At 44.5% G+C, this 26,369-nt stretch overlaps 1 protein-coding gene across 1 annotated transcript in view; it reads right to left on the bottom strand.

Annotated features, from left to right (window-relative positions):
- Positions 1–26,369, bottom strand: part of LOC124716745 (luciferin sulfotransferase-like) — a 56,095-nt gene that overhangs the window by 14,388 nt on the left and 15,338 nt on the right. The window contains exons 2-5 of the mRNA XM_047243288.1: positions 25,165–25,385; positions 14,589–14,688; positions 3,796–3,937; positions 455–575 (exon numbers count right to left, since the gene is read on the bottom strand). Coding sequence (XP_047099244.1) covers positions 455–575; positions 3,796–3,937; positions 14,589–14,688; positions 25,165–25,366 — 565 coding nt within the window. The 5' untranslated portion in view covers positions 25,367–25,385. The remainder of the gene's footprint in view (positions 1–454; positions 576–3,795; positions 3,938–14,588; positions 14,689–25,164; positions 25,386–26,369) is intronic.

The following is a 26,369-nucleotide window of genomic DNA, read 5'->3' as shown; positions in this document are numbered from 1 at the left end:
GAGCACACCCTGGACCAGTTGAAGCCCGCACACAGTGGATGAAATCAGTATGGTGATAATTGAAATGTGGGACAGGCGGAGCGGGAGCAGCAATATCTCGACCAGGTTGTGTTCAGCAAGCTAAGGAGACTCCTAAGATGTTATAATGCATGCTGTGGAGCAACGTTGTTTCGTGTTTTACCCTCCAACAAAGAAATGCACTTCCAAACAACCTGACCTTATTTCAGAGTGAAGACCCATTCCTTCTTTCCCTGGTCGCCTTGAACCTAAGCCCATACACGATGGAAATAAGTTCGCATCTTCCTCATGGTTTGGTGACACCCACTACATCTACCACACAGTACACACTCATTCATCTGACATCTTGGTGAAAATATGGGATATAATGTTATCTTCGTCTGCTCCAACCGATTCTTCAAATATTGCCTACTGTGCACCAGAAACATTCACTTACGTATGTTTTCCATGAAGCCCTCCGCAAACTCATCCGCTGTGAGAGAGCAGCCGAGCCAAAGCTGGTGGTGGTTGAGGTAGGACACGATCACGTCCTTCACGTTTCGAGTCACGTAGATTATCTGGAACATTCCAAAACATGGCCGCCATTGCACTACAGTTGTAATAGAAAAACCTTTACCCTGAAATTATCAGTGTCTATCTTCTAGCAAATAGCGTTGCCTAAATCACGACTGTTTCATTATTTTCTCTCCACTGGGCAAGTTTAATATTTGCTAAACCACCTGTCTAATCTTCAGCATGTTATTTAGAGTAAGTAGGGAAGAAGCACTGCTTCGAACTGAGGAGAAAATAAGTGTGTGTCACGACAAGACTAAAAGAAAGACAAGGAAGTTAGGTAGAATAGTATCTGAGTTTGGAGGTGGGAGCAGGTAAAAATTGTAGCGCGAGACCAAATCTTGACCACAGTAAGCAGGTTGAATGGATTTAGCTTACAATAATTACCTAGAGATCGAAAATCTTGCATAGAGTAGACAATCCTGGAGAGAGAGCTTCAACAAACGTCTTCTGACTGAAGATCGAAACAACATACTCTACTTTGTTATAATACTAGCTAACAAACCCGCCATTGCCTGGATATTTATTTTACCAATTTTCTATTTGAAATGAAAATTTAAAAAAATGAGTATCCAAATTAAAACGTGATCCGCGCGACCGCTACGGTCGCAGTTTCGAATCCTGCCTCGGGCATGGATGTGAGTGTTGTCCTTAGGTTAGTTATGTTTAAGTAGTTCTAAGTTCTAGGGGACTGATGACCTCAGATGTTAAGTCCCATAGTGCTCAGAGCCATTTGAACCAATTTTTTTTTAAACGTGATCCTGGGCCATTTCTGTACGCTTTGCGCAGTTGCTTCGAGTGTCTACATTGCGATTTTGTAAATTTCTCAGTGACAACGCCTCTTCATTGCTCTATGCACGTCTATCGTTTACACGTACATGCGTTAGCGCTTCGCAGATGAAAGTTGTCAAAAGCACTGCCAAGTGTCTTGGATTTCCTGTCGACGTAAGCCACGCACGCTGGAGGAACTTCGCTAGGAGATTACAGCGGCATGCGCAACGCTCTCCACTGTAACAGTGACTGACGCAATTGCGGCGACCGCTCGTCGTTCTGTTATGTGCATAGCCGCCAACAGTGAACATTTTGAACGTTTAAAGTAACCATGTGCTACACAGAGGGTTGTACAACATGTGCGATCAATTATTAAACGTAAAATAAACACTTCAGTAATACTTTTAGTTCCTTAAAGTGTGTATACATTTCTCTGTAAGAACGATACTCGTCTAGTTTGCAGGGGGAAACCAGATGGCGCTATGGTTGGCCCGCTAGATGGCGCTGCCATAGGTCAAACGGATATCACCAGCGTTTTTTTAAATTGGAATCCAATCTTTTATTACATATTCGAGAAGTACGTAAAGAAATATTAATGTTTTAATTCGACCACTTTTTTCGCTTTGTGACTGATGCCGCTGTAATAGGCACAAACATAAGGCTCACAATTTTAGACGAACAGTTGGTTCAAATGGTTCAAATGGCTCTGAGCACTATGGGACTCAACTGCTGTGGTCATCAGTCCCCTAGAACTTAGAACTACTTAAACCTAACTAACCTAAGGACGTCACACACATCCATGCCCGAGGCAGGATTCGAACCTGCGACCGTAGCAGTCGCACGATTCCGGACTGTGCGCCTAGAACCGCGCGACCACCGCGGCCGGCGAACAGCTGGTAACAGGTAGGTTTTTTTAAATTAAAATACAGAACGTAGGTACGTTTGAACATGTCGGTGGCTCCAATGTGATACATTTACCTTTGTGAACTTATCATTTCTGAGAATGCATGCTGTTACAGCGTGATTACCTGTAAATACCACATTAATGCAATAAATGCTCAAAAAGATGTCCGTCAACCTCAATGCATTTGGCAATACGTGTAACGACATTCCTCTCAACAGCGAGTAGTTCGCCTTCCCTAATGTTCGCACATCCATTGACAATGCGCTAACGCATGATGTCAGGCGTTATCGGTGGATCACGATAGCAAATATCCTTCGACTTTGCCCACAGAAAGAAATCCGGGGACGTCAGATCCGGTGAACGTGGGGGCCATGGTATGGTGCTTCGACGACCAATCCACCTGTCATGAAATATGCTATTCGATACCGCTTCAACCGCACACGAGCTATGTGCCGAATATCCATCATATTGGAAGTACATCGCCATTCTGTCATGCAGTGAAACTTCTTGTAGTAACATCGGTAGAACATTACGTAGGAAATCAGCATACATTGCACCGTTTCGATTGCCATAGATAAAATGGGGTAGCCAATTATCCTTCCTCTCATAATGCCACACCATACATTAACCAGCCAAGGTCGCTGATGTTCCACTTGTCGCAGCCATCGTGGATTTTCCGTTGCCCAATAGTGCATATTATGCCGGTTTACGTTACCGCTGTTGGTGAATGACGCTTCGTCGCTAAACAGAACGCGTGCAAAAAATCTGTCATCGTCCCGTAATGTCTCTTGTGCCCAATGACAGAACTGTACACGACGTTCAAAGTCGTCGCCATGCAATTCCTGGTGCATATAAATATGGTACGGGTGCAATCGATGTTGATGTAGCATTCTCAACACCGACGTTTTTGAGATTCCCGAATCTTGCGCAATTTGTCTGCTACTGATGTGCGAATTAGCCGCGACAGCAGCTAAAACATCTACTTGGGCATCATCATTTGTTGCAGGTCGTGGCTGACGTTTCACATGTGGCTGAACACTTCTGTTTCCTTAAATAACGAAACTATCCGGTCAACGGTCCGGACACTTGGATGATGTCGTCCAGGATACCGAGCAGCATACATAACACACGCCCGTTGGGCATTTTGATCACAGTAGCCACACATCAACACGATATACACCTTTTCCGCAATTGGTAAACCGTCCATTTTCACATGGGTAATGCATCACGAAGCAAATACCGTCCGCACTGGCGGAATGTTACGTGATACCACGTACTTATACGTTTGTGACTATTACAGCGCCAACTATCACAAAGCGAAAAAAGTGGTCCAACTAAAACATTCATATTTCTTTACGTACTACACGAATATGTAACAAAAAATGGGGGTTCCTATTTTAAAAAAACGCAGTTGATATCCGTTTGACCTATGGCAGCGCCATCTAGCGGGCCAACCATAGCGCCATCTGGTTTCCCCCTTCAAGCTAGACGAGTTCCGTTCTTTGTAGTTTTTTCGTTTGATGCTTATTTGGTGTGATATTTGGGCCTACCTTGGGTTTGACAGTCCAGAGCTGCCTGGGCAGAAGTTCTACTGGCAGGTGGCTCTTGATCAGCCTCGGCGATCTGGAGTTCTTCGCAATGTCGATCGAGTGCACGGGCGGCTTCTTCACGCCAGTGATGACCGATGACAACCTGTAACACACGCTACGCGTCCTAAGGCTGTTGCTGAAGACGGCTTCCGTATTCGAGAAAATACTGGAAAAGAATAAACAGAAAATAAAGGCAGGTCTCCTTTTGTGGGAATGTAGGGTCGGCCGTAGTGGACGAGTGACTCTAGGCGCTTCAGTCCGAAACAGCGCTGCTGCTACGGTCGCAGGTTCGAATCCTGCCTCGGGCATGGATGTGAGTGCTGTCCTTAGGTTAGTTAGGTTTAAGTAGTTCTAAGTCTACGGGACTGATCACCTCAGATATTTGGTCCCATAGTGCTTAGTGCCATCTGAGCCATTTTTTGGGACTGTAGGCTTTCTCAGAGAATTTCACTCATGACGTCTTCTCGGATTCTAAGTCTGTGATGTACCTTGTCATTATCGGGTCCTTTATTTGTTCTTTTCTTAAATTTTTACTAATACACATGTACTACGACATACAGTAGCTTACACTGTTGCAGAATCGTAGCAGCATGATGTTCCCATGACTGGAGGCAGGTTCAACAAAACATATGACGGCAAAATGGTGCTTGTAATGGGTCGGTGGTGTAACTACAAGAGAAAATGTCTTACAGGCTGACACACACTAATGAGTAACAACGTTATGATTACGTGCTTAATAGCATGTTACTCTACCTGTGGAAAGCATAAAAGCAGCAACTCTGCATGCTGTACATTCGACAAGTTCGTGGGCACCACATGACTATGCAAAGATTCATGGGTGCGGAACCAGTGTCTGATAGCGTCGGAGACGTATTCTGTTCGGATCGGGCGAATTTTGTGGCCAACGCATCCACGAGAGCTCCATATCATGCTGCTCAAACCACTGTAGCGCGATTCTGGTCTTATGAGACGGAAATTTATCCTGCCAGACGATGACACAACCGTCGGGGTGAACATGAAGCGTAATGGGGTGCAGATGGTCCTCAAAAATAGCCACAGCTGCCAGAATGCCTTCGAATACTATCACAGGTCCCACGCGCCAAGGGGATTGTCCCCTGTCGCAAAATACCACCCCATCGACCTGCGGTATGTGGCTCGTTTTGAGCAGCGGATTGTTTGGATAGCGTCATATCCAGAAACCATCAACGTCCGGGCACAGCAAGAAACGTGATCCATCCAAACAAGTGATACGATTCTACTGATTCACGCTCCAGTCTTGTGGATCCAATTCCAGCTGCAATCGTAATTGACGATATCATTGGGTCACCATGTTGCGGAAACGGTCCCCCTCTCCCCTTCACCCCTCCCCACTAAACAATGCCCGCTGATCAGTGTTCTCCGAAACACTAGCGCCTGCAACAGCACTTCACTCTGTCTTCAGGTGTGCCACGTTCGCAGCCTACACTACTTTACAGAATGGGGAAGCCTCTGACCTCCAAGTTCTGTGATGAGGCGTGGACGCCTAGCACCTTGTCGCCTATTCACGGTTTCACTGTCCTTCAACGACTTTCCATAGATGCTCACGACAGTAACACGTGAACAGCCAACCAGCATCGCTGTTTCCTACTTACTCGTTGCAAAGACTTCAGGCCATAACAGTCTGCCCTGTCTCAAAGTGTCTTACGTTAGTGGATATCCCCATTTGTGACCCCTACATTCACTAGACTGATTCCACGTGTCACATACTTCTCTTAATTAATGACTAAGGTGCTATATTTACCTTAGAGTGCAGTTAGACATTAGCTAGCACCCCTCTCCCCCCCCCCCCCCCTTCCAACGCATGTTCCGCCCCCCCCTCCAAAGACTTTTATTTTTTTAAATGATGAAAGATGTATGATATTCAGTTTGTGTGTGTATGTGTGGGGAGGGGAGTGTTAGAATGAATGACGAAGGAATTCGTGGTGCATCGCAAATGCTACCCAAGTCTCCTTCTCAGATAAGAAAGCTAACTATTCTCAGTGAGAATAGACAATTGTTTCAAAACATGCTTCCCCTACATTACTCCTCTCCACTGTGGCACTTGCTTGACCTGCTCACTGCAGGCCCATTTAAAATCAACCCAGTTAAAATGTGTGCACTATTCTTACTGTTAGTAAATCGCTTGGTTGTTGCACTCCTTACTTCTGAATGGGCAGAATTTGGAAGACTTCAGGCTGTTAATGCTTTGTGTCTAACCACTGCCACTAAGAGTATTAGTAATAATAATACTAATAATAATATTGTGTACAGCACTATAGTAGCCCTTATGCAGTTTCTGCTCTGTCGTGCTGTCAATTGCAATTTCTGGAGTACTGCAGGTACTACGAGGGTTATTTGGAAAGTAAGGAACGATCGGTCATGAAATGGAAACCATAGTGAAAATCAAAACTGTTTTCTTTGCACATTTAGCTACACCTTCCAGGTACTTCTCTACATGGTCGCTGCTCCGACTTAGACAAATGTCGGAGCGGTATACCAAATTTCCAACACCATCGTCATAGAAGGCAGCGGCCTGTGCTTTCTGATAATTCTCTACGCCGGTCTACAGCGCGTAGCCTACGCCCAAGTGCTGTCTTCGTATCCAGCATTTCATGTGAACAGAGATGATACTCAGGATGAGCCAACTACGGCTGTGTTGTGGGTGAGCGAACACTTCCCATCGAAAAGGCTGCAGGAGCATCTTCACTGCCCCTGCAGAGTGCGGCTGAGAATTGCCATGAAGAAGGAAGTGCGTGGCAGTCGTGTTACGTGGGCTGCATTCATTAAGGCGAAGTCTCTCAGCGGGCCCCCCTACTTGGCGGGAGACATCGTTGTTCTATGCACCTTTACTCACTCACAGTGCGCTCACAACTGAAAAGAGCGTCTTGATGCGATCGACGGGCATACTAGAGACACTACCCAACACATCTGTGCAAAGCTTTACCGGGTTTTCACAGTGGTTTCCATTTCGCGACCGATCATTCCTCACTTTCTGAATAGCCATTGTATTTACAACTTCGAGAAGACGTTTTCTATTTTGCATTGGTTCTGTGTGGGTCTCACTTTTAACATCAATGATGTACGTGAGAAAGCACGACATATGTGCGCAGTGGGTTGCGAGGAACCTGTAACCTCGACCGCACTGAAATGAAATGTCATGTGGCGAGGGCCTCCTGGCGGGTAGACTCGATCACCTGGTGCAGGTTTTTTGAGGTGACGCCACTTCAGCTACGTGGGCGTCGAAGAGGTTGAAATGATGATGATGAAGACGATGCAAACACCCAGTCCCTGGACAGAGAAAATCTCCAGCCCAGCAGGGAAACGAACCCGGGCCACCCGCTATGACAAGCTGGCGCGCTATCCTCTCAGCTACGATGGCGGATTCGATTGCATTAATGCTACTAACTGAGTAAAACTAATTATTGATAACTTATATGATCAGTATTAGTGCCTTACAAAATTGTGATAGTAGTAATTATCTTTTAAGAGTAATTTAGTTTCGTGACCGAAGCATAATGCAATCACTTAGTTTTTACCCTTCAGAAAATTTCATTTTAACCCTCAGGGGTTCAGTTTCTGGGGCTTTTGTTTAATCACGTCTCATCAGGGTTGCGGAAGAGGCACTTCTCTGTGGCTTCTTTGTGCCATCACTGACCGTTTAGTAGGGCACTGGCCGTTTATCGCGGTCTCTTTGATCGGCATTCGTTATTGCCGGATGAGTATGTTGCTTCAACCTCCTGTTCACCTGTGGAACTTGGCGGTATTGTTTTAAGATTGCCGAGGAGTTCGGCGACATCGTGTAGGTAGCGTTGTGTGAAGGGTACCAAAACATGAGCTCCTGTTCTACAATGTATGAAGTTTCTGAAGATGAGTCTTTGCAGCATTACCACAGACTGCGTATACCAGTAGTGGCCAAATACACTTCCAGTACATGGTGACGATGTAGTTAATACAGGGTGGCGCAGATGGATCGGGTGGTTTTGAAGTGGACTGTACGTCTGGAGGGGGGGAGCCAGGTGTTCGGCGACTTCGTCCTGTGGTGGGGGGGGGGGACGGGAAGTTTCAGTTGCAGGCTGGCAGTCAGTCGCGATGGCTACGTGGTCCGTTGAGCATCGTGTTTTCGCAGTGGAAGAGTTCGTACGCAATAACGAGTCAATTGTTGCTGTGACGCGTGCCTTTCGCCGGCGTTTCAACATCCCACCTCGCGGTAGTGTTCCTAAGCGAGATACGATATTGAGTTGGGTGCATAATTTCCGCACTACTGGTTCATGTGCTCCAAAATGGACGCCTAGACCGCCAACAATAACAACGCCTGAGAACGTGGAGCGTGTGAGACGCGATGTCACTGCGAGCCCACGTCGATCAACGAGACGTCGTGCTCAAGCTCTTGGAATGTCACGTCGGAGCCTTCAAAGGATTCTTAACGAAGAACTGAAATTCCACCCCTATAAAATCCTGTTGGTACAGAAGATTCTCCCAACAGACCATCTTCAAAGGCTTCAGTTTAGCCAACAGATGTTGGAGTTATTGGAAGATGTAAACCTGATTATCATGATGTCTGACGAGGCTCACTTTCACATTAACGGATACGTAAACAAGCAAAATTGCCGTTACTGGGCCGACACTAACCCAAGAGATCTACACCAACGGCCTCTCCATAGTGACAAAGTGACGGTTTGGTGTGGGGTTTCTAAGGTAGGGATAATTGGTCCTTACTTTTTTGAAAATGAAAGGGAGCAGGCGGTTACTGTTAATTCGCAGCGTTATGTGAACATGATTGAAGATTTTCTTCTCCCACAACTTGAAGAGAACAATTACGACATGGGCAATATGTGGTTCCAACAAGACGGGGCAACTGCACATACCGCTAGGATATCAATGCAAGCTGTACGCGCTCTGTTCCCTGGCCGTTTGATTTCCCGTAATGGAGATGTCCATTGGCCCCCTCGCTCGGCGGACCTCACGGTATGTGACTTTTTCTTATGGGGCTATTTAAAAGCAAGGGTCTACATGAACAAACCCCGGACCATTCAGGAGTTGAAGGCAGCAATTCACACTGAAATCACATCAATTCCTGGTGATGTGCTTGAGCGGGCAATGCGGAACGTTAAGGACCGACTCCAAGAATGCGTCGCTCGAGAAGGAGGGCATTAGATGGATGTAATTTTTAAAAACTAACATTACTATTTTTTTGTTAATAAACTTCCATTGTAACTACACGTTTTGCACTTTATTTCAATCCAATACCTTTACAATTGACAGTTTGACAAGTATTTTAAAACCACCCGATCCATCTGCGCCACCCTGTAGAAAGCTCGGACTTTTCAATGAAGAGTAGGTACAGGGTTCCAAGCCTCTTGGAAATGTTGTTTCGCACTGATTGTACCTGTTGCTGCCAAGTGGAGGTTAGGCCGATTGTAACTCGAAAATACTACACGAATACAGTCCATTCAGCGGGTTGACTGAAGAGATTCACTTCTGGAGTGTCTGCATATTGTGGTTTATGGAGTTGAAACCGACACCCCGAATCGATGGTCAGCCTTCAATGATTGGCAGGCATGCCACACTCGTCTGTTTATAGTGACCTGGTGTCATCTGCGTGGACAGCTGGCGTGACTCTCGCCACGTCCGAGATAATGAGTAAAGCTCTGGGCACATTACAAATCCTCGTGCTGCCCTGGCTCTGATAATTTGTAGTGTTGACGTTGCATCTCCAACTCTGACGATGTATACCGCTCTTCTTAAGCAGGATGCTGGTACCTTCACAGAGAGTGTTCAAAATCGTAGCACAATTTATAGAACAGTTCCTTGTAACATAAGGGTTCGAAATACGTCCAGGGAGACTTTCCCGCAGAAGTCCTTGTTTTTTAAGGGCAGGGTTGCTTCTTCCACGATGCGAAGTAGTTGCCGCAGTGTGGAGGAAGCTTCCCGAAAAATAAATTGTCCTGAAGGGATGATGTGGTCCTCTCTTAGTTCCTGGCTAAAGCTGTCAGGATGACACTTTCAAACACTTCTCTCAGAAAAGAGGAAGCTGGCTGGGCTGTAGGTTTGGGTTCTGAACGACTCTTCCCAGGCTTTTGATCTGCCACGATTCTATCTCGCTGAGTATCTTCTGTTCTTCATGAAGTTGGTGAAGATACTTAGGATGGCGGCATGTGCTTCTTGTGTCAGATATTTGAGCCTCTGGGCCAGGGGCTTCGTTGCTGGGTTATCGTCTGACCATAGAGCGGAATTCCCGTGGCGTTTCTGCTAGGTTTTGCAGATCCTCTTCTTCTTGGTCGTAAGGTGCGAAGGAAACTGCGAACCTGTCTTCCTACAGGCAAATGCACTGAACGTTTTGGGGCTCCACTATTGCCTGGAAAATTAGCCTCAAAACCGTTACCAAGAGCGTTCGCCCTGTCCACCGGTATGTAGACCGCCCTGTCTGGCGTCTGTGATATCGGAAGATGACAATTTTTCGTGCAGTAGCGGACCACATCCTGCACTGCCACGTCTAGCTGCACAGTGGCGAGTCTTCTTGCCGTATCACATCTCGATCTTCAGCAAGTCCAGCTTTAACTTGCCGTGTCAGATGATTTACTCTTTTCTTTTCCAGTGAGTCCCTGTAAATTCTCCAGTCTTCGTTGGTCCTGTTCCTCTCCCAGATCATGGCAAGGGTTTCAGATGGTAGTGACGGGGCTCTGCATTGGTTATTCCTTCTCGACGGAGTTGAAGAATCCGAACAGCTGACGACAGAGGCGCTGAGTTGTGGACAGCATCCACCACGCTAGAGTGTTCGTCTTCTCGCGCAGGCGGCGTCCAACGCCTCTTTTGAACTTACCACCATTTGTCGTCTTGGTACTAAGGGGATGCGTCGCTCGCACTGGGTCTCCCGTATGTAAGAGGTCTGTTCAGAAAATTCTGGAACTTTGTCCACAAAATTTTTCTGCTCTTACCCTTTACGTATTGTGCATGGTCTCTTTCGAAACACTCTCCTCCACAATCGATACACTACTCCCAACGCCGTTTCCACTTCTGTAATCTGGTCTGTCGTTGCTAATCTTAGTGCTTTCAGCGGGGTTTTCGGCTCTGGACACAACAAAAAGACAAATATCCGCAGCCACTCAGGAGGTCATCGACAGTATCAATGTCCCGACACTTCAGCTGGTCATGCAGAATTTCGCTATTCGTCTGTACCACATCGTCGCCAATGATGGCAGGAATATCGAACATCTCATAATCTAAATGCGAATATCTATAGTTACGGCAGGCCGATGTGGCCGTGCGGTTCTAGGCGCTTCAGTCTGGAACCGCGCGACCGCTACGGTCGCAGGTTCGAATCCTGCCTCGGGCATGGATCTGTGTGATGTCCTTAGGTTAGTTAGGTTTAAGTAGTTCTAAGTTCTAGGGGACTCATGACCTCAGATGTTAAGTCCCATAGTGATCAGAGCTATTTGAACCTTTTTTTTTTGTAGTTACGTTTACATGTTTAATAAAGTGTGTGCATGCTGTCGTTTGCAACTAATTTACGTGTTTTTTCATATAGTACAATAATTGTCACCCTGTGAATGATGATGATGGGGAGCACTTGCACAAATAATATGTGAACATGCTGCATTGTGACTGGCTCAGAGCATCATCGCATTGACCCAATGTTGATAATAGTAGGATGGAGCTCTCGTAATTGGATAAAATACGAAAATCTGTAGAAAGTACGAAATTTTGTGAAAATACTGAAAAAATTCGAAAATGAGTGAAAATTATGTAACTTTGGGGAAAATACTGAAAAATGTGGGAAAATATGGATAAACATGTAACACTGTCGAAGAATGAGAGTACAAACATATATGCTAGGGTGTGGTCTCTACTGGTAGTATTAATTTGTTTCAACAAATAGACACCGAGGGACACGAGTCAGTGTAATTTGTTACTAACAAACAGACACTACCTGTTCCTCCCCCTATTCTGTAAGTTTCAGAGTGAACCCCACCCACTCAAGTGTCCCATTGATGAAAATCAGGAGAGGGTGCTTCAATTTGATTGGTAAAGGGGGGGGGGAGGAGAGCCGGGAGGGGGAGGAGAAGAGGAGAAAGTATTTCTACTGGGTGACCATGACCAATTCCCAGTGGTTCCCCGGGGGGAGGGTAGTGGGGGGGGGGGGGGACTACGATTGCAATTTGACGCCGGATGTGCTACCCATAACCCTCTATCCTCTTAGTGACCTTGAAATAAGAAACTGGTTATAATGGATTGTGAGTTAACCTACTAATTTCGTCTATCCCTTCTATCTTATTTGACCGCAGATTTTCCAGAACCCTTTTAAATTATGATTAACATTGGATCTCCTACGTATTCCAAATCAAGTCCAATTTCTTCTTCTATGACGTCATAGGAAAAATCGTTCCATGTACTCTTTCCACCTGCCTTTAACAGTGGCATTCCCATTAGACTCTTAATGCTACCACCTTGGTTTTAATTTCTCCAGAGGTTGTTTTGACTTTTCTACATGCTGAGTCAGTCCTTCCGACGATAATTTCTTTTTCGATTTCTTCCCATCTTTGCTGCAGCCATTTCACCTTGGCTGCTCTGCAGTTCCTTTCCACTTGTTCCTAAGGTTTGTTTTATAGCTGGTATCTTCTCTTCCCCTAAACGTTTCTGTACTTTCTCCTTTCGTCAATCAATTGAAGTAGTATTTCTTCTGGTACCCAAGATTTCTTTGTAGTTACCCTCCTTGTACGTATGTTCACTGTCGAACACCATGATCCGTTTCAGAGATGTCCACTCCTCTTCACCTGGACTATCTACTCTGGTATTCGTTATAACACGGTATTCATAACTTTAGCGAAGCTAAAACGCGTCTTATCATTCCTGAGTTCTTCAGCATCCCACTTTGTTCCACACTGATTCTCTTAACCTTAAGTCTACTATCTACGTGGGACACTCACCTGGGATTCCATAAGATCTGTGGTAGCAGTCGAAGGCAACATTATTGGAGCAGCTGCATCCCTCATGCTTAATGTCTTCCACAACGGCCATGGCATCTTCCAGCAGGATAACAGAACGTGGCAGAAAGTCAGCATCGTGCACGAGTGGTTTAAGGAGCATGATAGGGAACTCGTGTTGATTTTGTGGCCGCGTAATTAGTCTGGTCTGAACCTGATAGGACACAAATCGAACGGTATCGGACCCAGCTCTGCACTCACAGGCCCGTAATTTTCGGGAGATGTGAGTCCTATGCGTAGGCATCTGTTACCATATGCCTGCGGTAACGTAGCAACGACTTATCTAATCCATGCCACAAAGAATCGGTGCTGTACTGCGTTCGAAAGATGAATCAACACGCTGTTACTCAGCGTGTCAGCTGTACTGGAGGTTCAAATGGTTCAAATGGCTCTGAGCACTATGGGACTTAACATCTGTGGTCATCAGTCCCCTAGAACTTAGAACTACTTAAACCTAACTAACCTAAGGACATCACACACATCCATGCCCGAGGCAGGATTCGAACCTGCGACCGTAGCAGTCCCACGGTTCCGGACTGAGCGCCTGAACCGCTAGACCACCGCAGCCGGCCAGCTGTACTGGAGAAGACAGACAAGCAAAGTAAACGGAAACGTTCTGATGACGGTTAACACCACCCAAACACGTGTGTGTAAAGAGAGAAAAACGATAAAAATATGCTTCGCTCAAAGTAGACTCCTCAAAAATGCAGATCTACACGGTGTATCTAAATTCCTTTTACAGACTTTGATGTCATCTTCCTTACACAAAAACAAGGAAAAAAATATCCAGTAAACATGAGCTCTAAAATGCATTTTTAAAGACAGACAGTTCAGTACAACAGCTGTGTTGCACAGTAATGAAGATGAACAAGTACTCATAGCTCTTAAATTATGCATATCAGGGACCATTTTTACTGGACTCTTTTTCTGGTTTTGGTCCATATTACGTCCTCTAAATATACTGGAAGCAAAGAGGTCGCAGTAGAAGAGAAATGTTTCACAGTGCCGAAGATGAACAAGTGCTCACAGGTCTTACGGTATAATTTTTGGAGCCCATGTTTACTGGATATTTTCTTCTTGTTTTGCGAAAGGAACTGTTCTCAAAGTCTGTAAGGAGACTACGAGAATGATGGAAGCTGAAGAAATGAATTAAAATTTGTTCGACAGCTGGGACTCGGACCGGGCCCATGTTTACTGGACGTTCTTTCATGGTTTAGGTCCATATTGCCTCCTCTAAATATACGGGAAGCAAAGAGCTTGCAGTAGAAGATGTTCCACAGTGTCGAAGTTGAACAAGTGCTCACAGGTCATACGGTATGCTTTTTAGAGCCCATGTTTACTGGATATTTTCTTCTTGTTTTGCGAAAGGAACTGTCCTCAAAATCCGTAAGGAGACTACGAGAATGATGGAAGCTGAAGAAATGAATTAAAAAAATTTGCTACAGCTCGGATTCGAACCCAGGTTCCTTACTTACGAGTCAGATATGCTAACCGCTACACCACAGCCGCACTATGATGAGTATTGCTGCACGAACTACAGTACTCTTGTCGATTGCCTTCCCCAACTTGAACTAGTTCATATGTTATAGAGAATTTAGTTACAGCCTATATTTACTGAGATAGGCAACCCAATATCAAATGTTTCGCATTCTTTTACTAGAGAATGTGTGTTTCCATAACAAACAGAGTAGAGTCCTTCTACTGTGAAAACTATATGTCTGCAATATTCTGGTGCTATTCTCTCGGAATACTCACTCGAGGAATGGAAATCTGTCTGTCAGAGGAGTTCGCTTGGCCTGTTCGAAGTTGAGGTCGTTCACGAGCAGCCACACCAACTCCTGTGTCCACGTCGTGCCTGAAAACAGAACACAATAATTAATGAACTTGCAACTGCTGTACAATATTTATTTACCTTTATTGATGGTACATCACGTACATAACTCACTACATCGTTTAGATTTTGCACAGTATTTTTTGGAATTAGCTCTTAAAAATGTATACATCATAACATTCTATTGAGCTTCCAGCCGCTCAAGTGGTTTAAATCCACGAGCTTTCGGCCGAGTACTCCTCAGCCATTGTCAAGGGGTGACTGTCTTTTGGTTGCTGCTACCATCCTCATACAGCTACTCTGCAATCTGTGATGGCACCGGTGCTCGTTACAACGCCGAATAAGGTAACGTTTTCGTTGGACGCCTATCGTACCCACATCAGTATTCTGGTGGCCAGATACCAAACCGTGATTACTTATCTCGATCGCGTCTTTTATGACGCTGTCCCAAAAACTATTTGTCCGTGTAATAACCTATGTCTCATCGAATACAATACGATGTCCGCTTCAAAGATCATGCTCTGCTACCTCTGATACACAGCCTGACCGACATAAAACTGCACACGCCCACACGGTATTTTATACATTCGTGGCATTCTGCTGCCTATATCGTCTTTCACAGGCCTCATGAGTTGTCGAATTTTTACTGAGGCCTGAAAACCGAGTCGGTTTTATAACTCTTTAGGAACCAGCTAGTCTGTTTCTGAGCCACAGAACGGCAAACACGTAAGTTTCTTGGTGTCCTCCTCGAGGTCCTTCTACTTACGTGTTACCAGAGAGAGTGCTTGCGAAATCTGGCGGTTGTTGAAGGGGTTTCCCGTGAATACTTTTCTTGAGTGACTCAGTTCCCTAGACAGATTATGAGCGTCTGAGAGGGCTTGCGCTCGATGCACCAAGGTCCCCAGAACAGAGCATTTCTGCGACTGATGGTGGTAGCTGTTAGCGTGCAGATATCGGTCCGTGTGTGCGGATTTCCGATAAACACTGCGACTGAGACACCAATTTGCTTTACGGTGGATGAGGACATCAAGGAACGGTAAAGCACTTCCGTGCTAGCTCTGGATTTCTTTATTTTATTATGATGATCGTTTTTCCCTATCTAGGTCGGCGTCAACAAAATATTTTCGCACACGGAGGAGAAATTTGGTGACTGAAATTTCGTGAGAAGATTCCTCCGCAACGAAAAACACCCAAATCCTGTATTATATCAGTTACACTCTCTCCCCTATTTCGCGATTATACAAAGCTTTCTCGATGTCCTCCGTTAATCGTGTTTGGTAAGGATTCCACAGCGCTCACCAGTACTCCAAAAGAGGATAGACAAGCGTAGTGTAGGCAATCTCTTTAGTAGATCTGTTACATTTTCTAAGTGTTCTGCCAATAAAACACGGTCTTTACCTTCCCCACAGCATTTTATGCGTTCTTTCTAATTTAAGTTGTTCGTATTTGTGATTCCTAGGTATTTAGTTTAATTTACGGCCTACAGATTTGACCGATTTATCGTGTAATCGAAGTTTAACGGATTCTTTTTAGCACTCACTTGGATGATCTCAAGCTTTTCATTATTTAGGACCAATTGCCAATTTTCACACCATACGGATATCTCTTTTAAAATGTTTTTCAATTTGTTTTGATCTTCTGATGAATTTACTAGTCGATAGACAACAGCGTCATCTGCAAACAACGTAAGAGGGCGGCTCAGATTGTCGCCCACATCATTTATGTAGATAAGGAACAGCAAAGGACCTATAAAACTACCTTGGGGAACGCCAGAAATCACTTCTATTTTGCTCTATGACTTTCCGTTCTAATGACCCTCTCTTGGCCACTAGAAAAATTATGAAGTATTCCTGATACGAGCAAAAAGAACAAGCAGACAGGCAGCCTCGAAACATTCCGCTGCAAAATTAACTACTGTTCCCTACTCTTAACAGGTCCTCTTTCCTTCCTAGTATTAAATGATTTAAATAAATCTGTCTTTTGGTGTTACTTTGAATATGAAAATAAAAATTGACTTTTTCATCAAAAATAAAATATTTAGTGCTGTGGATCTTAATTACTGTCTTCTTCGGTGAAAAAGAGTGAATTATTAATTTTTCAGTCATGCGTGGCGTCTCCGGAGAGCAATCGAGTGCACCCAACGTTAAAGTTCGTCTTAGCAGCCAGCGTAAGAAATTTCAAAATCTGAGTCGTAATGTTCTTATGAACAATTCTTGAAGCTGTTTTTTAAGAGCAAGTCAGACGGATATGATCCTGAACAACTATGATTGTGTCGGTAGGGCAAGTTCCACAAATTTTCACTATTCATAAAAGGGAATCTGTTCATTCCAAAAGACCGTGCTATTAAACAGGGATCGCACAGTACTACCTAGCATTTAAAATACTAAGTCTTCTGCATGCTTGAACTTTGTATAGTAATTACTAGGAGAGGAAAGATGAGCATAAAAAAATGTTCAAATGCGTGTGAATTCTTAAGGGCCCAAGCTGCTGAGGTCTTCATTCCCTAGACGTACACACTACTTAAACTAACATATGCTAAGTACAACACACACACACACACACACACACACACACACACACACACACACACAGATGACACAGGACTCGAATCTCCGGCGGGAGGGTATGAGCGTAATATTCAGAAATGAGAAAAATTTTACATTTTAAAATAACATTTATTATTTCATAAAAACGTTCTGTGGTATCAACAGCAACGATGCCACGGCATAGGTACGAGTTCATAAGTTGGCACTACGAGACACCGACTACAGCGCCCTCTAACAGGCGCTGTTGAGATCTACGAGTTGCGCTGCAGATTCTGCCCATTTGATCAAGAGCAGACGGCCGGGACACTTCGCTTCAGCTTCGCACCTACGTACTGCTATGTATGCCCCTGTGAATATTCATGCACCAGTAAACCACTTTTACTCACACGCAGTACCGACGTGTTTTACCTCACCTGTTCCTACACGCTTCCTTCATTCGCCCATCTTTTCAGTTTTCGAGAGCAGAGCCACGCGCCGCCTTCCAGGCGGGATACAAAACGTTCTTCTCAGTGCTCAACTATTGCAGTATATATTCAGCCTCTTACAACCCGCCAGGGTAGTCAAGAGCCCTAACGCGCTGCTTCCTAGACTCGGGTAAGCGCGCCGGCTCCGGATCGAATCCGCCCGGCGGACTACTGACCAGCCTGGATGTGGTTTTTAGGCGGTTTTCCACATCCCACTTGGTGAATAGCGGACTGGTCCCCACGTTCCGCCTCAGTTCCACAGCTTGCAGACATCTGAACACATTCGCACTCTTCCATAGATTACACTAGACGTAGGCAGTTGGGGTACCCTAGTTCCTTCCCGGGGAGTATGGTGTGGCGACAGAAAGGGCATCCAGCCACCCCTTAACATTAACATGCCACATCCAGTTAACCAGCAGAACCTGCACGTCGGGATTAGTGCTTAGAAAGAGAGAGATTCAGCTTCTTACAAGAGTGTATTTTGACAAAATTTAATATTTTCTGATATTTCGCAGCATTGGCGGTTGTCTTTCCTTTTTTAACAACAGAAGTACACCTCCTTTGTAAATATGCCTTTCTGTAGTCAAGTCTACTATCAGTAAAAATATCATTAATCAAGTCACAGAATAGACAAGTTTGTTAAAAATCACGGAATGCTAAGAAGCCAACGATGTTAATTATGAGGCGTGTTTTTTAAGTAAGTACCGTTTTGAAATTAAAAAAAGACATGCTAAGATATGTCAATAATTTTATTTTCACACGAAAGCCTGTACCTTAATCTACCTTTCTACATAATTTCCGTCAATATTGAGGCACTTGTCATAATATTGTACGTTTTTAAATACCATTTTCATAGAAGTCTGCTGTCTGACTTGTTAACCACTGCATCACCACTGTTTTGACTTCGTCATCGTCTTGAAGACGCTGACCGTCCAGGTCTTTCTTCAAGTGCAGGAACAGATGGTAGCCACTGGGCGCAAGTTCGGGGCTGTACGGAGGATGATCTAGAGTTTCCCATCGCAAAGATGTGATGAGATCTTTGGTCTGATTCGCCACATGCGGGCGGGCATTGTCTTGCAGCAAAACAATGCCCTTGCTCAACTTCCGTGGGTACTGGTTTGACGTAGACCACCGATGTTTCATCGTCCGTAACAATTTGGCTTAAGAAATCATCACCGTCGTTGTGGTACCGCTCAAGGAAAGTCAATGCACTGTCTAAACGTTTGGTTTTGTGCACATCCGTCAATATTTTCGGTACCCAACGTGCGCACAATTTTCCGTAATTCAAGTGCTCGGTCACAGTGCCATACAAAACATTACGAGAAACATTAGGAAAGTCATCCCGCAAGGAGGAAATCGTAAATCGTCTTTTTTTCTCTCACCTTATTGTCCACTTCGTGTACCAAACTTTCATTAACGACCGAAGGACGCCCACTCCGTTATTCATCATGCACATTTGTGCGGCCACCTTTAAATGCTCTCACCCACTTTCTTACCATTCCATCATTCATAATGTTTTCTCCGTAAATTGCACAGATCTCACGATGAACATCGATCGCTTTTAGGCTTTTAGCACAAAGAAATGTTATAACAGATAGTACTTCACAGTAGGCGGGACTTACGATTATCGGAGGCATCTCAAACATTCAGTACACAACGTAAACAAGGAAGAATCATACTGTATTGACGTCAGTGCGTAGATTAAGGTACAGGCTTTCATGTAAAAATAAAATTATTGAGATATCTTAGCACGTCTTTTTTTAATTTCAAAACGGTACTTCCCTAAAAAAACACGCCTCGTACAATGCTGCGCTCATGCAGGCGAAAACAATAATTCAGGCTATTTATAACTGAGAGGCCTACCTTTGATTTCGATATACAATGTTTTTCTGCAAGGAGGTCAATAATTCTGGCGCAGAACAGATGTTTTTTTTTTGCCGTAATTTGACGAAGTGAATGTGGACAGTCGCAAATGCTACGACCAAGAAATGGACACTTTATACGGACCACATAGCCAGGTTCAGGTTGTTATGGAACGTGGTTTGTGTGGAACCTGGACGCAGCCCATATATTAATAACTTTGATACTACGATGAATCGGTATTTACTGATCAGTATCGTCAGAAAGACGCAGAAAGTGGGATTTGTCGTAGTTGGTATAGTGTCTGATTTGGGGGGGGGGGGGGGGGGGGTGTAAAAATGGGAAAGTGTGGAAGGAATTCCACATCGACTACACAAACACGTGCTTCACCAACCCAGATGATGAAACGAAACGTGTTTGGGTATTTGCTGATGTACCACATATTGTGAAACTTCTCAGAAACCACCTTTTAGAAGATGGTTTCTCATTAAGTGACGGAAGAGCGATAACAAAGCGCGTAATCGAGCAGCTAGTGTCGAAAGATAATGGAGAACTGAAACTGTGCCCTAAGCTTACTGCTCATCATCTGACAGTTTGTGGATGAGATCGACAGCGCGTTCATCTTGCTTGCCAACTCTTTTCCAACACTGTATCAGAAGCAATTTCTTTTGTAATGCCTGAAGAAAAAGACACGGCAGAATTCTTGAAATTGGTGAACGACACTTTTGATGTTATGAATTCGAGGATACTTGTCGGCAAACGACCAATTTCAAGTGCTTTGGGATTGTGTAAGGAGACGCAGGAGGAAGTTCTTCGCAGATTCTACTCCGTCTGTGAAAAAATGAGAGTGGGAAATCATAAAACTTTACTTCCTTTCCAAAAGGGATTACTCACCTCGATTCGGTCACTGCTGGGTTGTTTTTCGGATTTAAAACGTGGCTACGGTTTGAAGTATGTATTGACCTCAAGGTTCAATCAAGACTGCCTTGAAACTTATTTTCCCAGATAAGAGCAATTGGCAGAGCCTATGATCATCCCTTACCAGTGGAATTTAAAAGCCGTTTGCGTATTTTAGTTATGAACAAAAGGATTGCTGACATGCAGTTACGCAGTTCTTGTCCAGTCTCAGCGGAAACTGATACAATTTTATTTGACTTCCAACCTGTTTACAGGACTTGTGCCGGGCATTGAGGAAGCGTTGTCAATGATAGAAGGTGATCAGCAAATGAGGAACATTACACTACATGACTTAATTGTTCCACCTTTGATAGAAGATTCAGAGTGTTCTCTAGAAGGTCTCCGCTACATCGCTGGATATATTGCCTCCAGGTGCGTCTCGATTGACAAATCACTTGGTCATCCTAGTGGTAAGACACTCGAAGTGTCGAAAGACCATGGAAGTTCTGGGTGGATTGAGAAACTGTCTCGTGGTGGCTTAATCATCCCTTCAGATGAGTGGTTTGATGTTGTTAAGCAGTTAGAGGTGCTTTTTTTTAAATTTTCATGGCAGCAGTCTGTGTAAAGACGGCAAAATGTGATCAGAAACCTGACGAGACTTTTAATTGGAAGTTTCCAGCTATTCCTCAAGAGGTCATCACAGTGTACGCTAAAACCAGAACCTTCATCCGGATAAGGCACTTCAACACATCTGCAAAGGCACAGAGGGCCAAACAGCAGCAGCAGAAGGCAGCACACAGGTGGAGAGCTTCTGTAGTCCCCTCCAGATCTGATTACAGTATTTAAATTCTTCTTAAAATTTTTGAATGTGAGTTCATCAAACAGGGCTTCTGTATCATTATGTGTAGTAATGTCTCAACTAACTAGACGTACGGTTGCTGCTTAATACCTGCATGAAAAAGATGGTACACACTATTGCCGACTGTGATGCACAAAATGTGTTTAGTAAACTGAAAGCTCTTGTAATTGTTGCGTTTCCAGTACTATTAAAAATTGTAAAATATATAAAAAGGGACTGAAGCGTACCAGATTGTTGTTATCTAACAAAAAATATTGAGTAATAGAATATAAATTGAGGGGGAGCCGCAAATCTGTAGTTGTACTTTTGTCATTACCAGAGAGACAATATAAGAGTTTCACAGTCGTAGCAGGTATTAGTCCCTGTATTGGTAAGCTTCGTTCGAATCCATAATTCATTATATTGCCCGTCACTTTTCGTAAATTAATGTTGGTTTAAGGGCTATAGTGCCATATGCTAACGTCTCGCGCTACTGACGCTTCTCGACAGTGACGTCACACGAAAGCGCCCGATCGCTGCCGAACACATTGGCCCAACCTTCTATGTAGGAACCTTGGTTTTTCTTTAGTCATGCTCAACTAAATAGACTCTTGTGGGAAACGTCTTACGAGCCATCGCATCACTGAGCAATGACCTATGTCATAGCCTGCCTTACCCGTCATGAAGTGATATTAAAATTTCAGTTACTATCTACTGTGACTTTACCGCCAGAAAACTCAAGAATCCAGTCACATAACTGAGACGATATTCCATAAGTACGCAATTTCACTACAAGCCGCTTGTGCGGTGCAGTGTCAAAAGACTTCCGGAAATCTAGAAATACGGAATCAATTGAAAATCTCTTGTCAATAGCACTCAACACCTCGTGTGAGTAAAGAGCTTGTTGCGTTTCACAAGAACTATGTTTTCTAAATCCGTGTTGACTGTGTCTTAATATACCGTTGTCTTCGAGGTACTTCGTAATGTTCGAATACAATAATGCTCTAAAATCCTACTGCATATCGACGTTAATGATACTCTCTGCAGTGCCCCATGTAGTGAGGTCATGTGCGCTGTCTGGGTGTGACCCGTCTGTCGGATGGGTATGTTAAGCCCGGTCACCCGCTCGCTGCTATTCCAGAAGACCAGACTATTTGCTGCCACAGGGTTTCAAGTCTCTCCCTTCCGTTCACCCGTAGCAGCGCAAACCTAACACTACGCCGCACACACGTGCATTACACTGACCTGAACTCCACAAATACACATAGGACACAACTCTCCCAAATATGCAAGGGAAGGGGCCAATGTGCGTGGAGTACTGAATACTGCTTCCGACAGGCGGCTCAATCCACACCTGGGGTTCGCCAGTGAACAATACCGTACGACATCCACATCTTGTACATTTCCAGTGACACTTTTTGGTCCATTCTTCGATTAACTGTCCCAGTAACTTCCATTAAATGCACGTACCACACTAAAGGTGAGCCACGAGAGCTCGGAACCACTAGGTAGTTACTGACCACATAAATGAACTGTAAAAGTAGTCAGTCGTTGCGGATTCTTTTTCTCCTTCTTTACTTTAATGGCCGTTACGTTTCCATTAGAAATATCAGAAAGAGAAATAATGATGCCCCGGCTGAGTGCCATAAAATTGTCAGAAAGCTCTATATGCAAGGAAAATCTTAAGGGGGCTAAGGCAAAACCATCTCCTCTGGTACATTACTTACTCAGAAACATCTTCAATGACCGCAGCACGCACTGGTGAGTTAGAGAAGATATACAGGGTGGTCCATTGATAGTGACCGGGCCAAATATCTCACGTAATAAGCATCAAACGAAAAAACTACAAAGAACGAAACTCGACTAGCTAGAAGGGGGAAACGGAGCTATGGTTGGCCCGCTAGATGGCGCTGCAATAGGTCAAACGGATATCAACTGCGTTTTTCTAAATAGGAACCCCCATTTTTATTACACATTTGTGTAGTACGTAAAGAAATATGAATGTTTTATTTGGACCACTTTTTTCGCTATGTGATAGATGGCGCTGTAATAGTCACAAACGTATAAGTACGTGGTATCACGTAACATTCCGCCAGTGCGGACGGTATTTGCTTCGTGATACATTACCCATGTTAAAATGGACCATTTACCAATTGCGGAAAAGGTCGATATCGTGTTGATGTATGGCTATTGTGATCAAAATGCCCAACGGGCGTGTGTTATGTATGCTGCTCAGTATCCTGGACGACATCATCCAAGTGTCCGGACCGTTCGATGGATAGTTACTTTATTTAAGGAAACAGGAAGTGTTGAGCCACATATGAAACGACAACAACGACATGTAACAAATGATGATGCCCAAGTAGATGTTTTAGCTGCTGTCGGGGCTAATCCACACATCTGTAGCAGACAAACTGCGCGAGAATCGGGAATCTCAAAAATGTCGGTGTTGAGAATGCTACAGCAACATCGATTGCACCCGAACAATATTTCTATGCACCAGGAATTGCATGGCGACGACTTTGAACGTCGTGTACAGTTCTGCCACTGGGCACAGGAGAAATTACGGGACGATGACAGATTTTTTGCACGCGTTCTATTTAGCGACGAAGCGTCATTTACCAACAGCGGTAACGGCAACGGAAAATCCACGATGGCTGCGACCTTGGCGAGTTAATGTATGGTGTGGCATTGTGGGAGGAAGGATAATTGGCCCACATTTTATCGATGGCAATCTAAATGGTGCAATGTATGATGATTTCCTACGTAATGTTCTACCGATGTTACCACAAGACGTTTCACTGCATGACAGAATCGCGATGTACTTCCAACATAATGGATGTCCGGCACATAGCTCGCGTGCAGTTGAAGCGGTATTGAATAGCACATTTCAGGACAGGTGGATTGGTCGTCGAAGCACCATACCATGGCACGCACGTTCACCGGATCTGACGTCCCCGGATTTCTTCTGTGGGATCCACCGACAACGGCTGACAACATGCGTCAGCCCATTGTCAATGCATGTGCGAACATTACGGAAGGCGAACTACTCACTGTTGAGAAGAATGTCGTTACACGTATTGTCAAATGCATTGAGGGTGACGGACATCATTTTGAGCATTTATTGCATTAATGTGGTATTTACAGGTAATCACGATGTAACAGCATGCGTACTTAGAAATGATAAGTTCACAAAGGCACATGTATCACATTGGAACAACCGAAATAAAATATTCAAAGGTACCTACGTTCTGTATTTTAATTTAAAACACCTACCTGTTCCCAACTGTTCGTCTAAAATTGTGAGCCATATGTCTGTGACTATTACAACGCCATCTATCACAAAGCGAAAAAAGCGGTCCAACTAAAACATTCATGTTTCTTTACGTAATATACGAATATGTAATAAAAATGTTGGTTCCTATTAAAAAAAAAAGAACCGCCGTTGATATCCGTTTGACCTATGGCAGCGCCTTCTAGCGGGCCAACCATAGCGCCATCTGGTTTCCCCCTTCAAGGTAGACGCGTTTCGTTCTTTGTAGTTTTTCCGTTTGACGCTTATTTCGTGAGATATTTGGCCCGGTCACGATCAATGGACCTCCCTGTATAAATGCGTATTCATTCTGCACTGATCTGAAACCTCCTGGTCGATTTAAACTGTGTGCAGGACCGAGACTCGAACCCGAGAACTTTGCGTTTCGCAGTGGTGTGCCATTTGAGCTACCTGAACTCGAGTATTTCAGCTCGTAGAGCACTCGCCTGCGAAAGGGAAAGGTCCCGAGTTCGAGTCTCGGTCCGGCACAGAGTTTTACTCGGGTGTGAGAAGTAGTCTGCCTGGGTGTCTCCTAGACTCCAGACGCACGACAGGAAATGTTAGCAAGACGTGGCCGCTCACCGCACTTCGGGAACGTGACCAGCCACACGTCGTCTGGTTTAACCTCGAAATCCAGGATCGCCTGCACGTCTTCCATGAACTCCACGGGCAGTGTACATTTGGAAGGAGTGATTTTCACCAGGCCTTTGTCGTAGACGTTATTCATATTCTGGTTGAAGCTCTTCACGCGCGGCGAAGACAGGAACTCTGCGGTCGGTGCCATGGCTGCGTTGCGGGTAGATCTGCGGAAAGTCAAGACAAAAATGTGTGATTAAATCATGGAACTTAAACGCTAAGTTTGTCTCAGATTACAATGATATCAGGAGTACGTGCAGCAATGAGTGTTGCAGATTCTACAATTGGGATATTCTAGAGTTTAAAGAAACGTTAATAGCCCTGTCACTAGAAACTTAGAGTAGATTTGGGAAGCGGCAATCTAACAGTTTTCTGTCAAAATGCAGAGGTCAGATAGAAACGTTCCGTGTTTCTATTATAGTTCTTGGTCGTTTGTGGGAGGAACACGTCAAATCAGTCGCGAACTGGAAACCACAGTGAAAATAAAAAATGTTTTATTTCGAACAGTTTGTTACACCTTCATCTACTTCTCTATATAGTCGGCGCTTCTTCTTATACATATGTCGTAGCGGTCTACCAACTTTCTGATACCCGCCAATTCTGCTGGTCTACAGTTCATTCTCTGTGCCAAAATCTTGTCTTCATAGCCAGCTGTTCATGTGAGCAGAGATGAAAGTCATTGGCAGCCAAGGCTGGGCTGTATAGTAGGTGATCAAACACTTTCCATCGAAAGCATTACAGTAGCGTCCTCACTACCCCTGCAGTGTACGGTCGAGAATCGTCATGAAGAAGGAAATGCGTGACAATTACTTTGTGTGGGGTTGCGTGAAATCAGGCGAAACGTCACAGCTGGTGTCCATACTTGGCGGGAGACATTACTGTTCCAGGCATCTTCACGTGTTCACTGTGTGCCCAGAATTAAAAACAGCGACATGAAGCGATCAACTGGCGTACTACAGACACTGCCAAACACATCTGTGGAAAGCTTCATCCGATTTTCACTGTCGTTTCCATTTCGCCACCTATCGGACATTACTTTCCCTATAGTTCTCGCAGCTGTGATGGATGCGATCTGAAGTCGCATCTGCTGCGGCCGCTTTTCAGTAACAGCAGCCACAATACGGTGTGTGGAGGAGGTGACCTGAAATTCT

Source organism: Schistocerca piceifrons, chromosome 9, assembly GCF_021461385.2.
Source record: "Schistocerca piceifrons isolate TAMUIC-IGC-003096 chromosome 9, iqSchPice1.1, whole genome shotgun sequence".
Classification (NCBI taxonomy): Eukaryota; Metazoa; Arthropoda; class Insecta; order Orthoptera; family Acrididae; genus Schistocerca; species Schistocerca piceifrons.
This window is presented reverse-complemented; position numbering and strand designations above follow the sequence as displayed.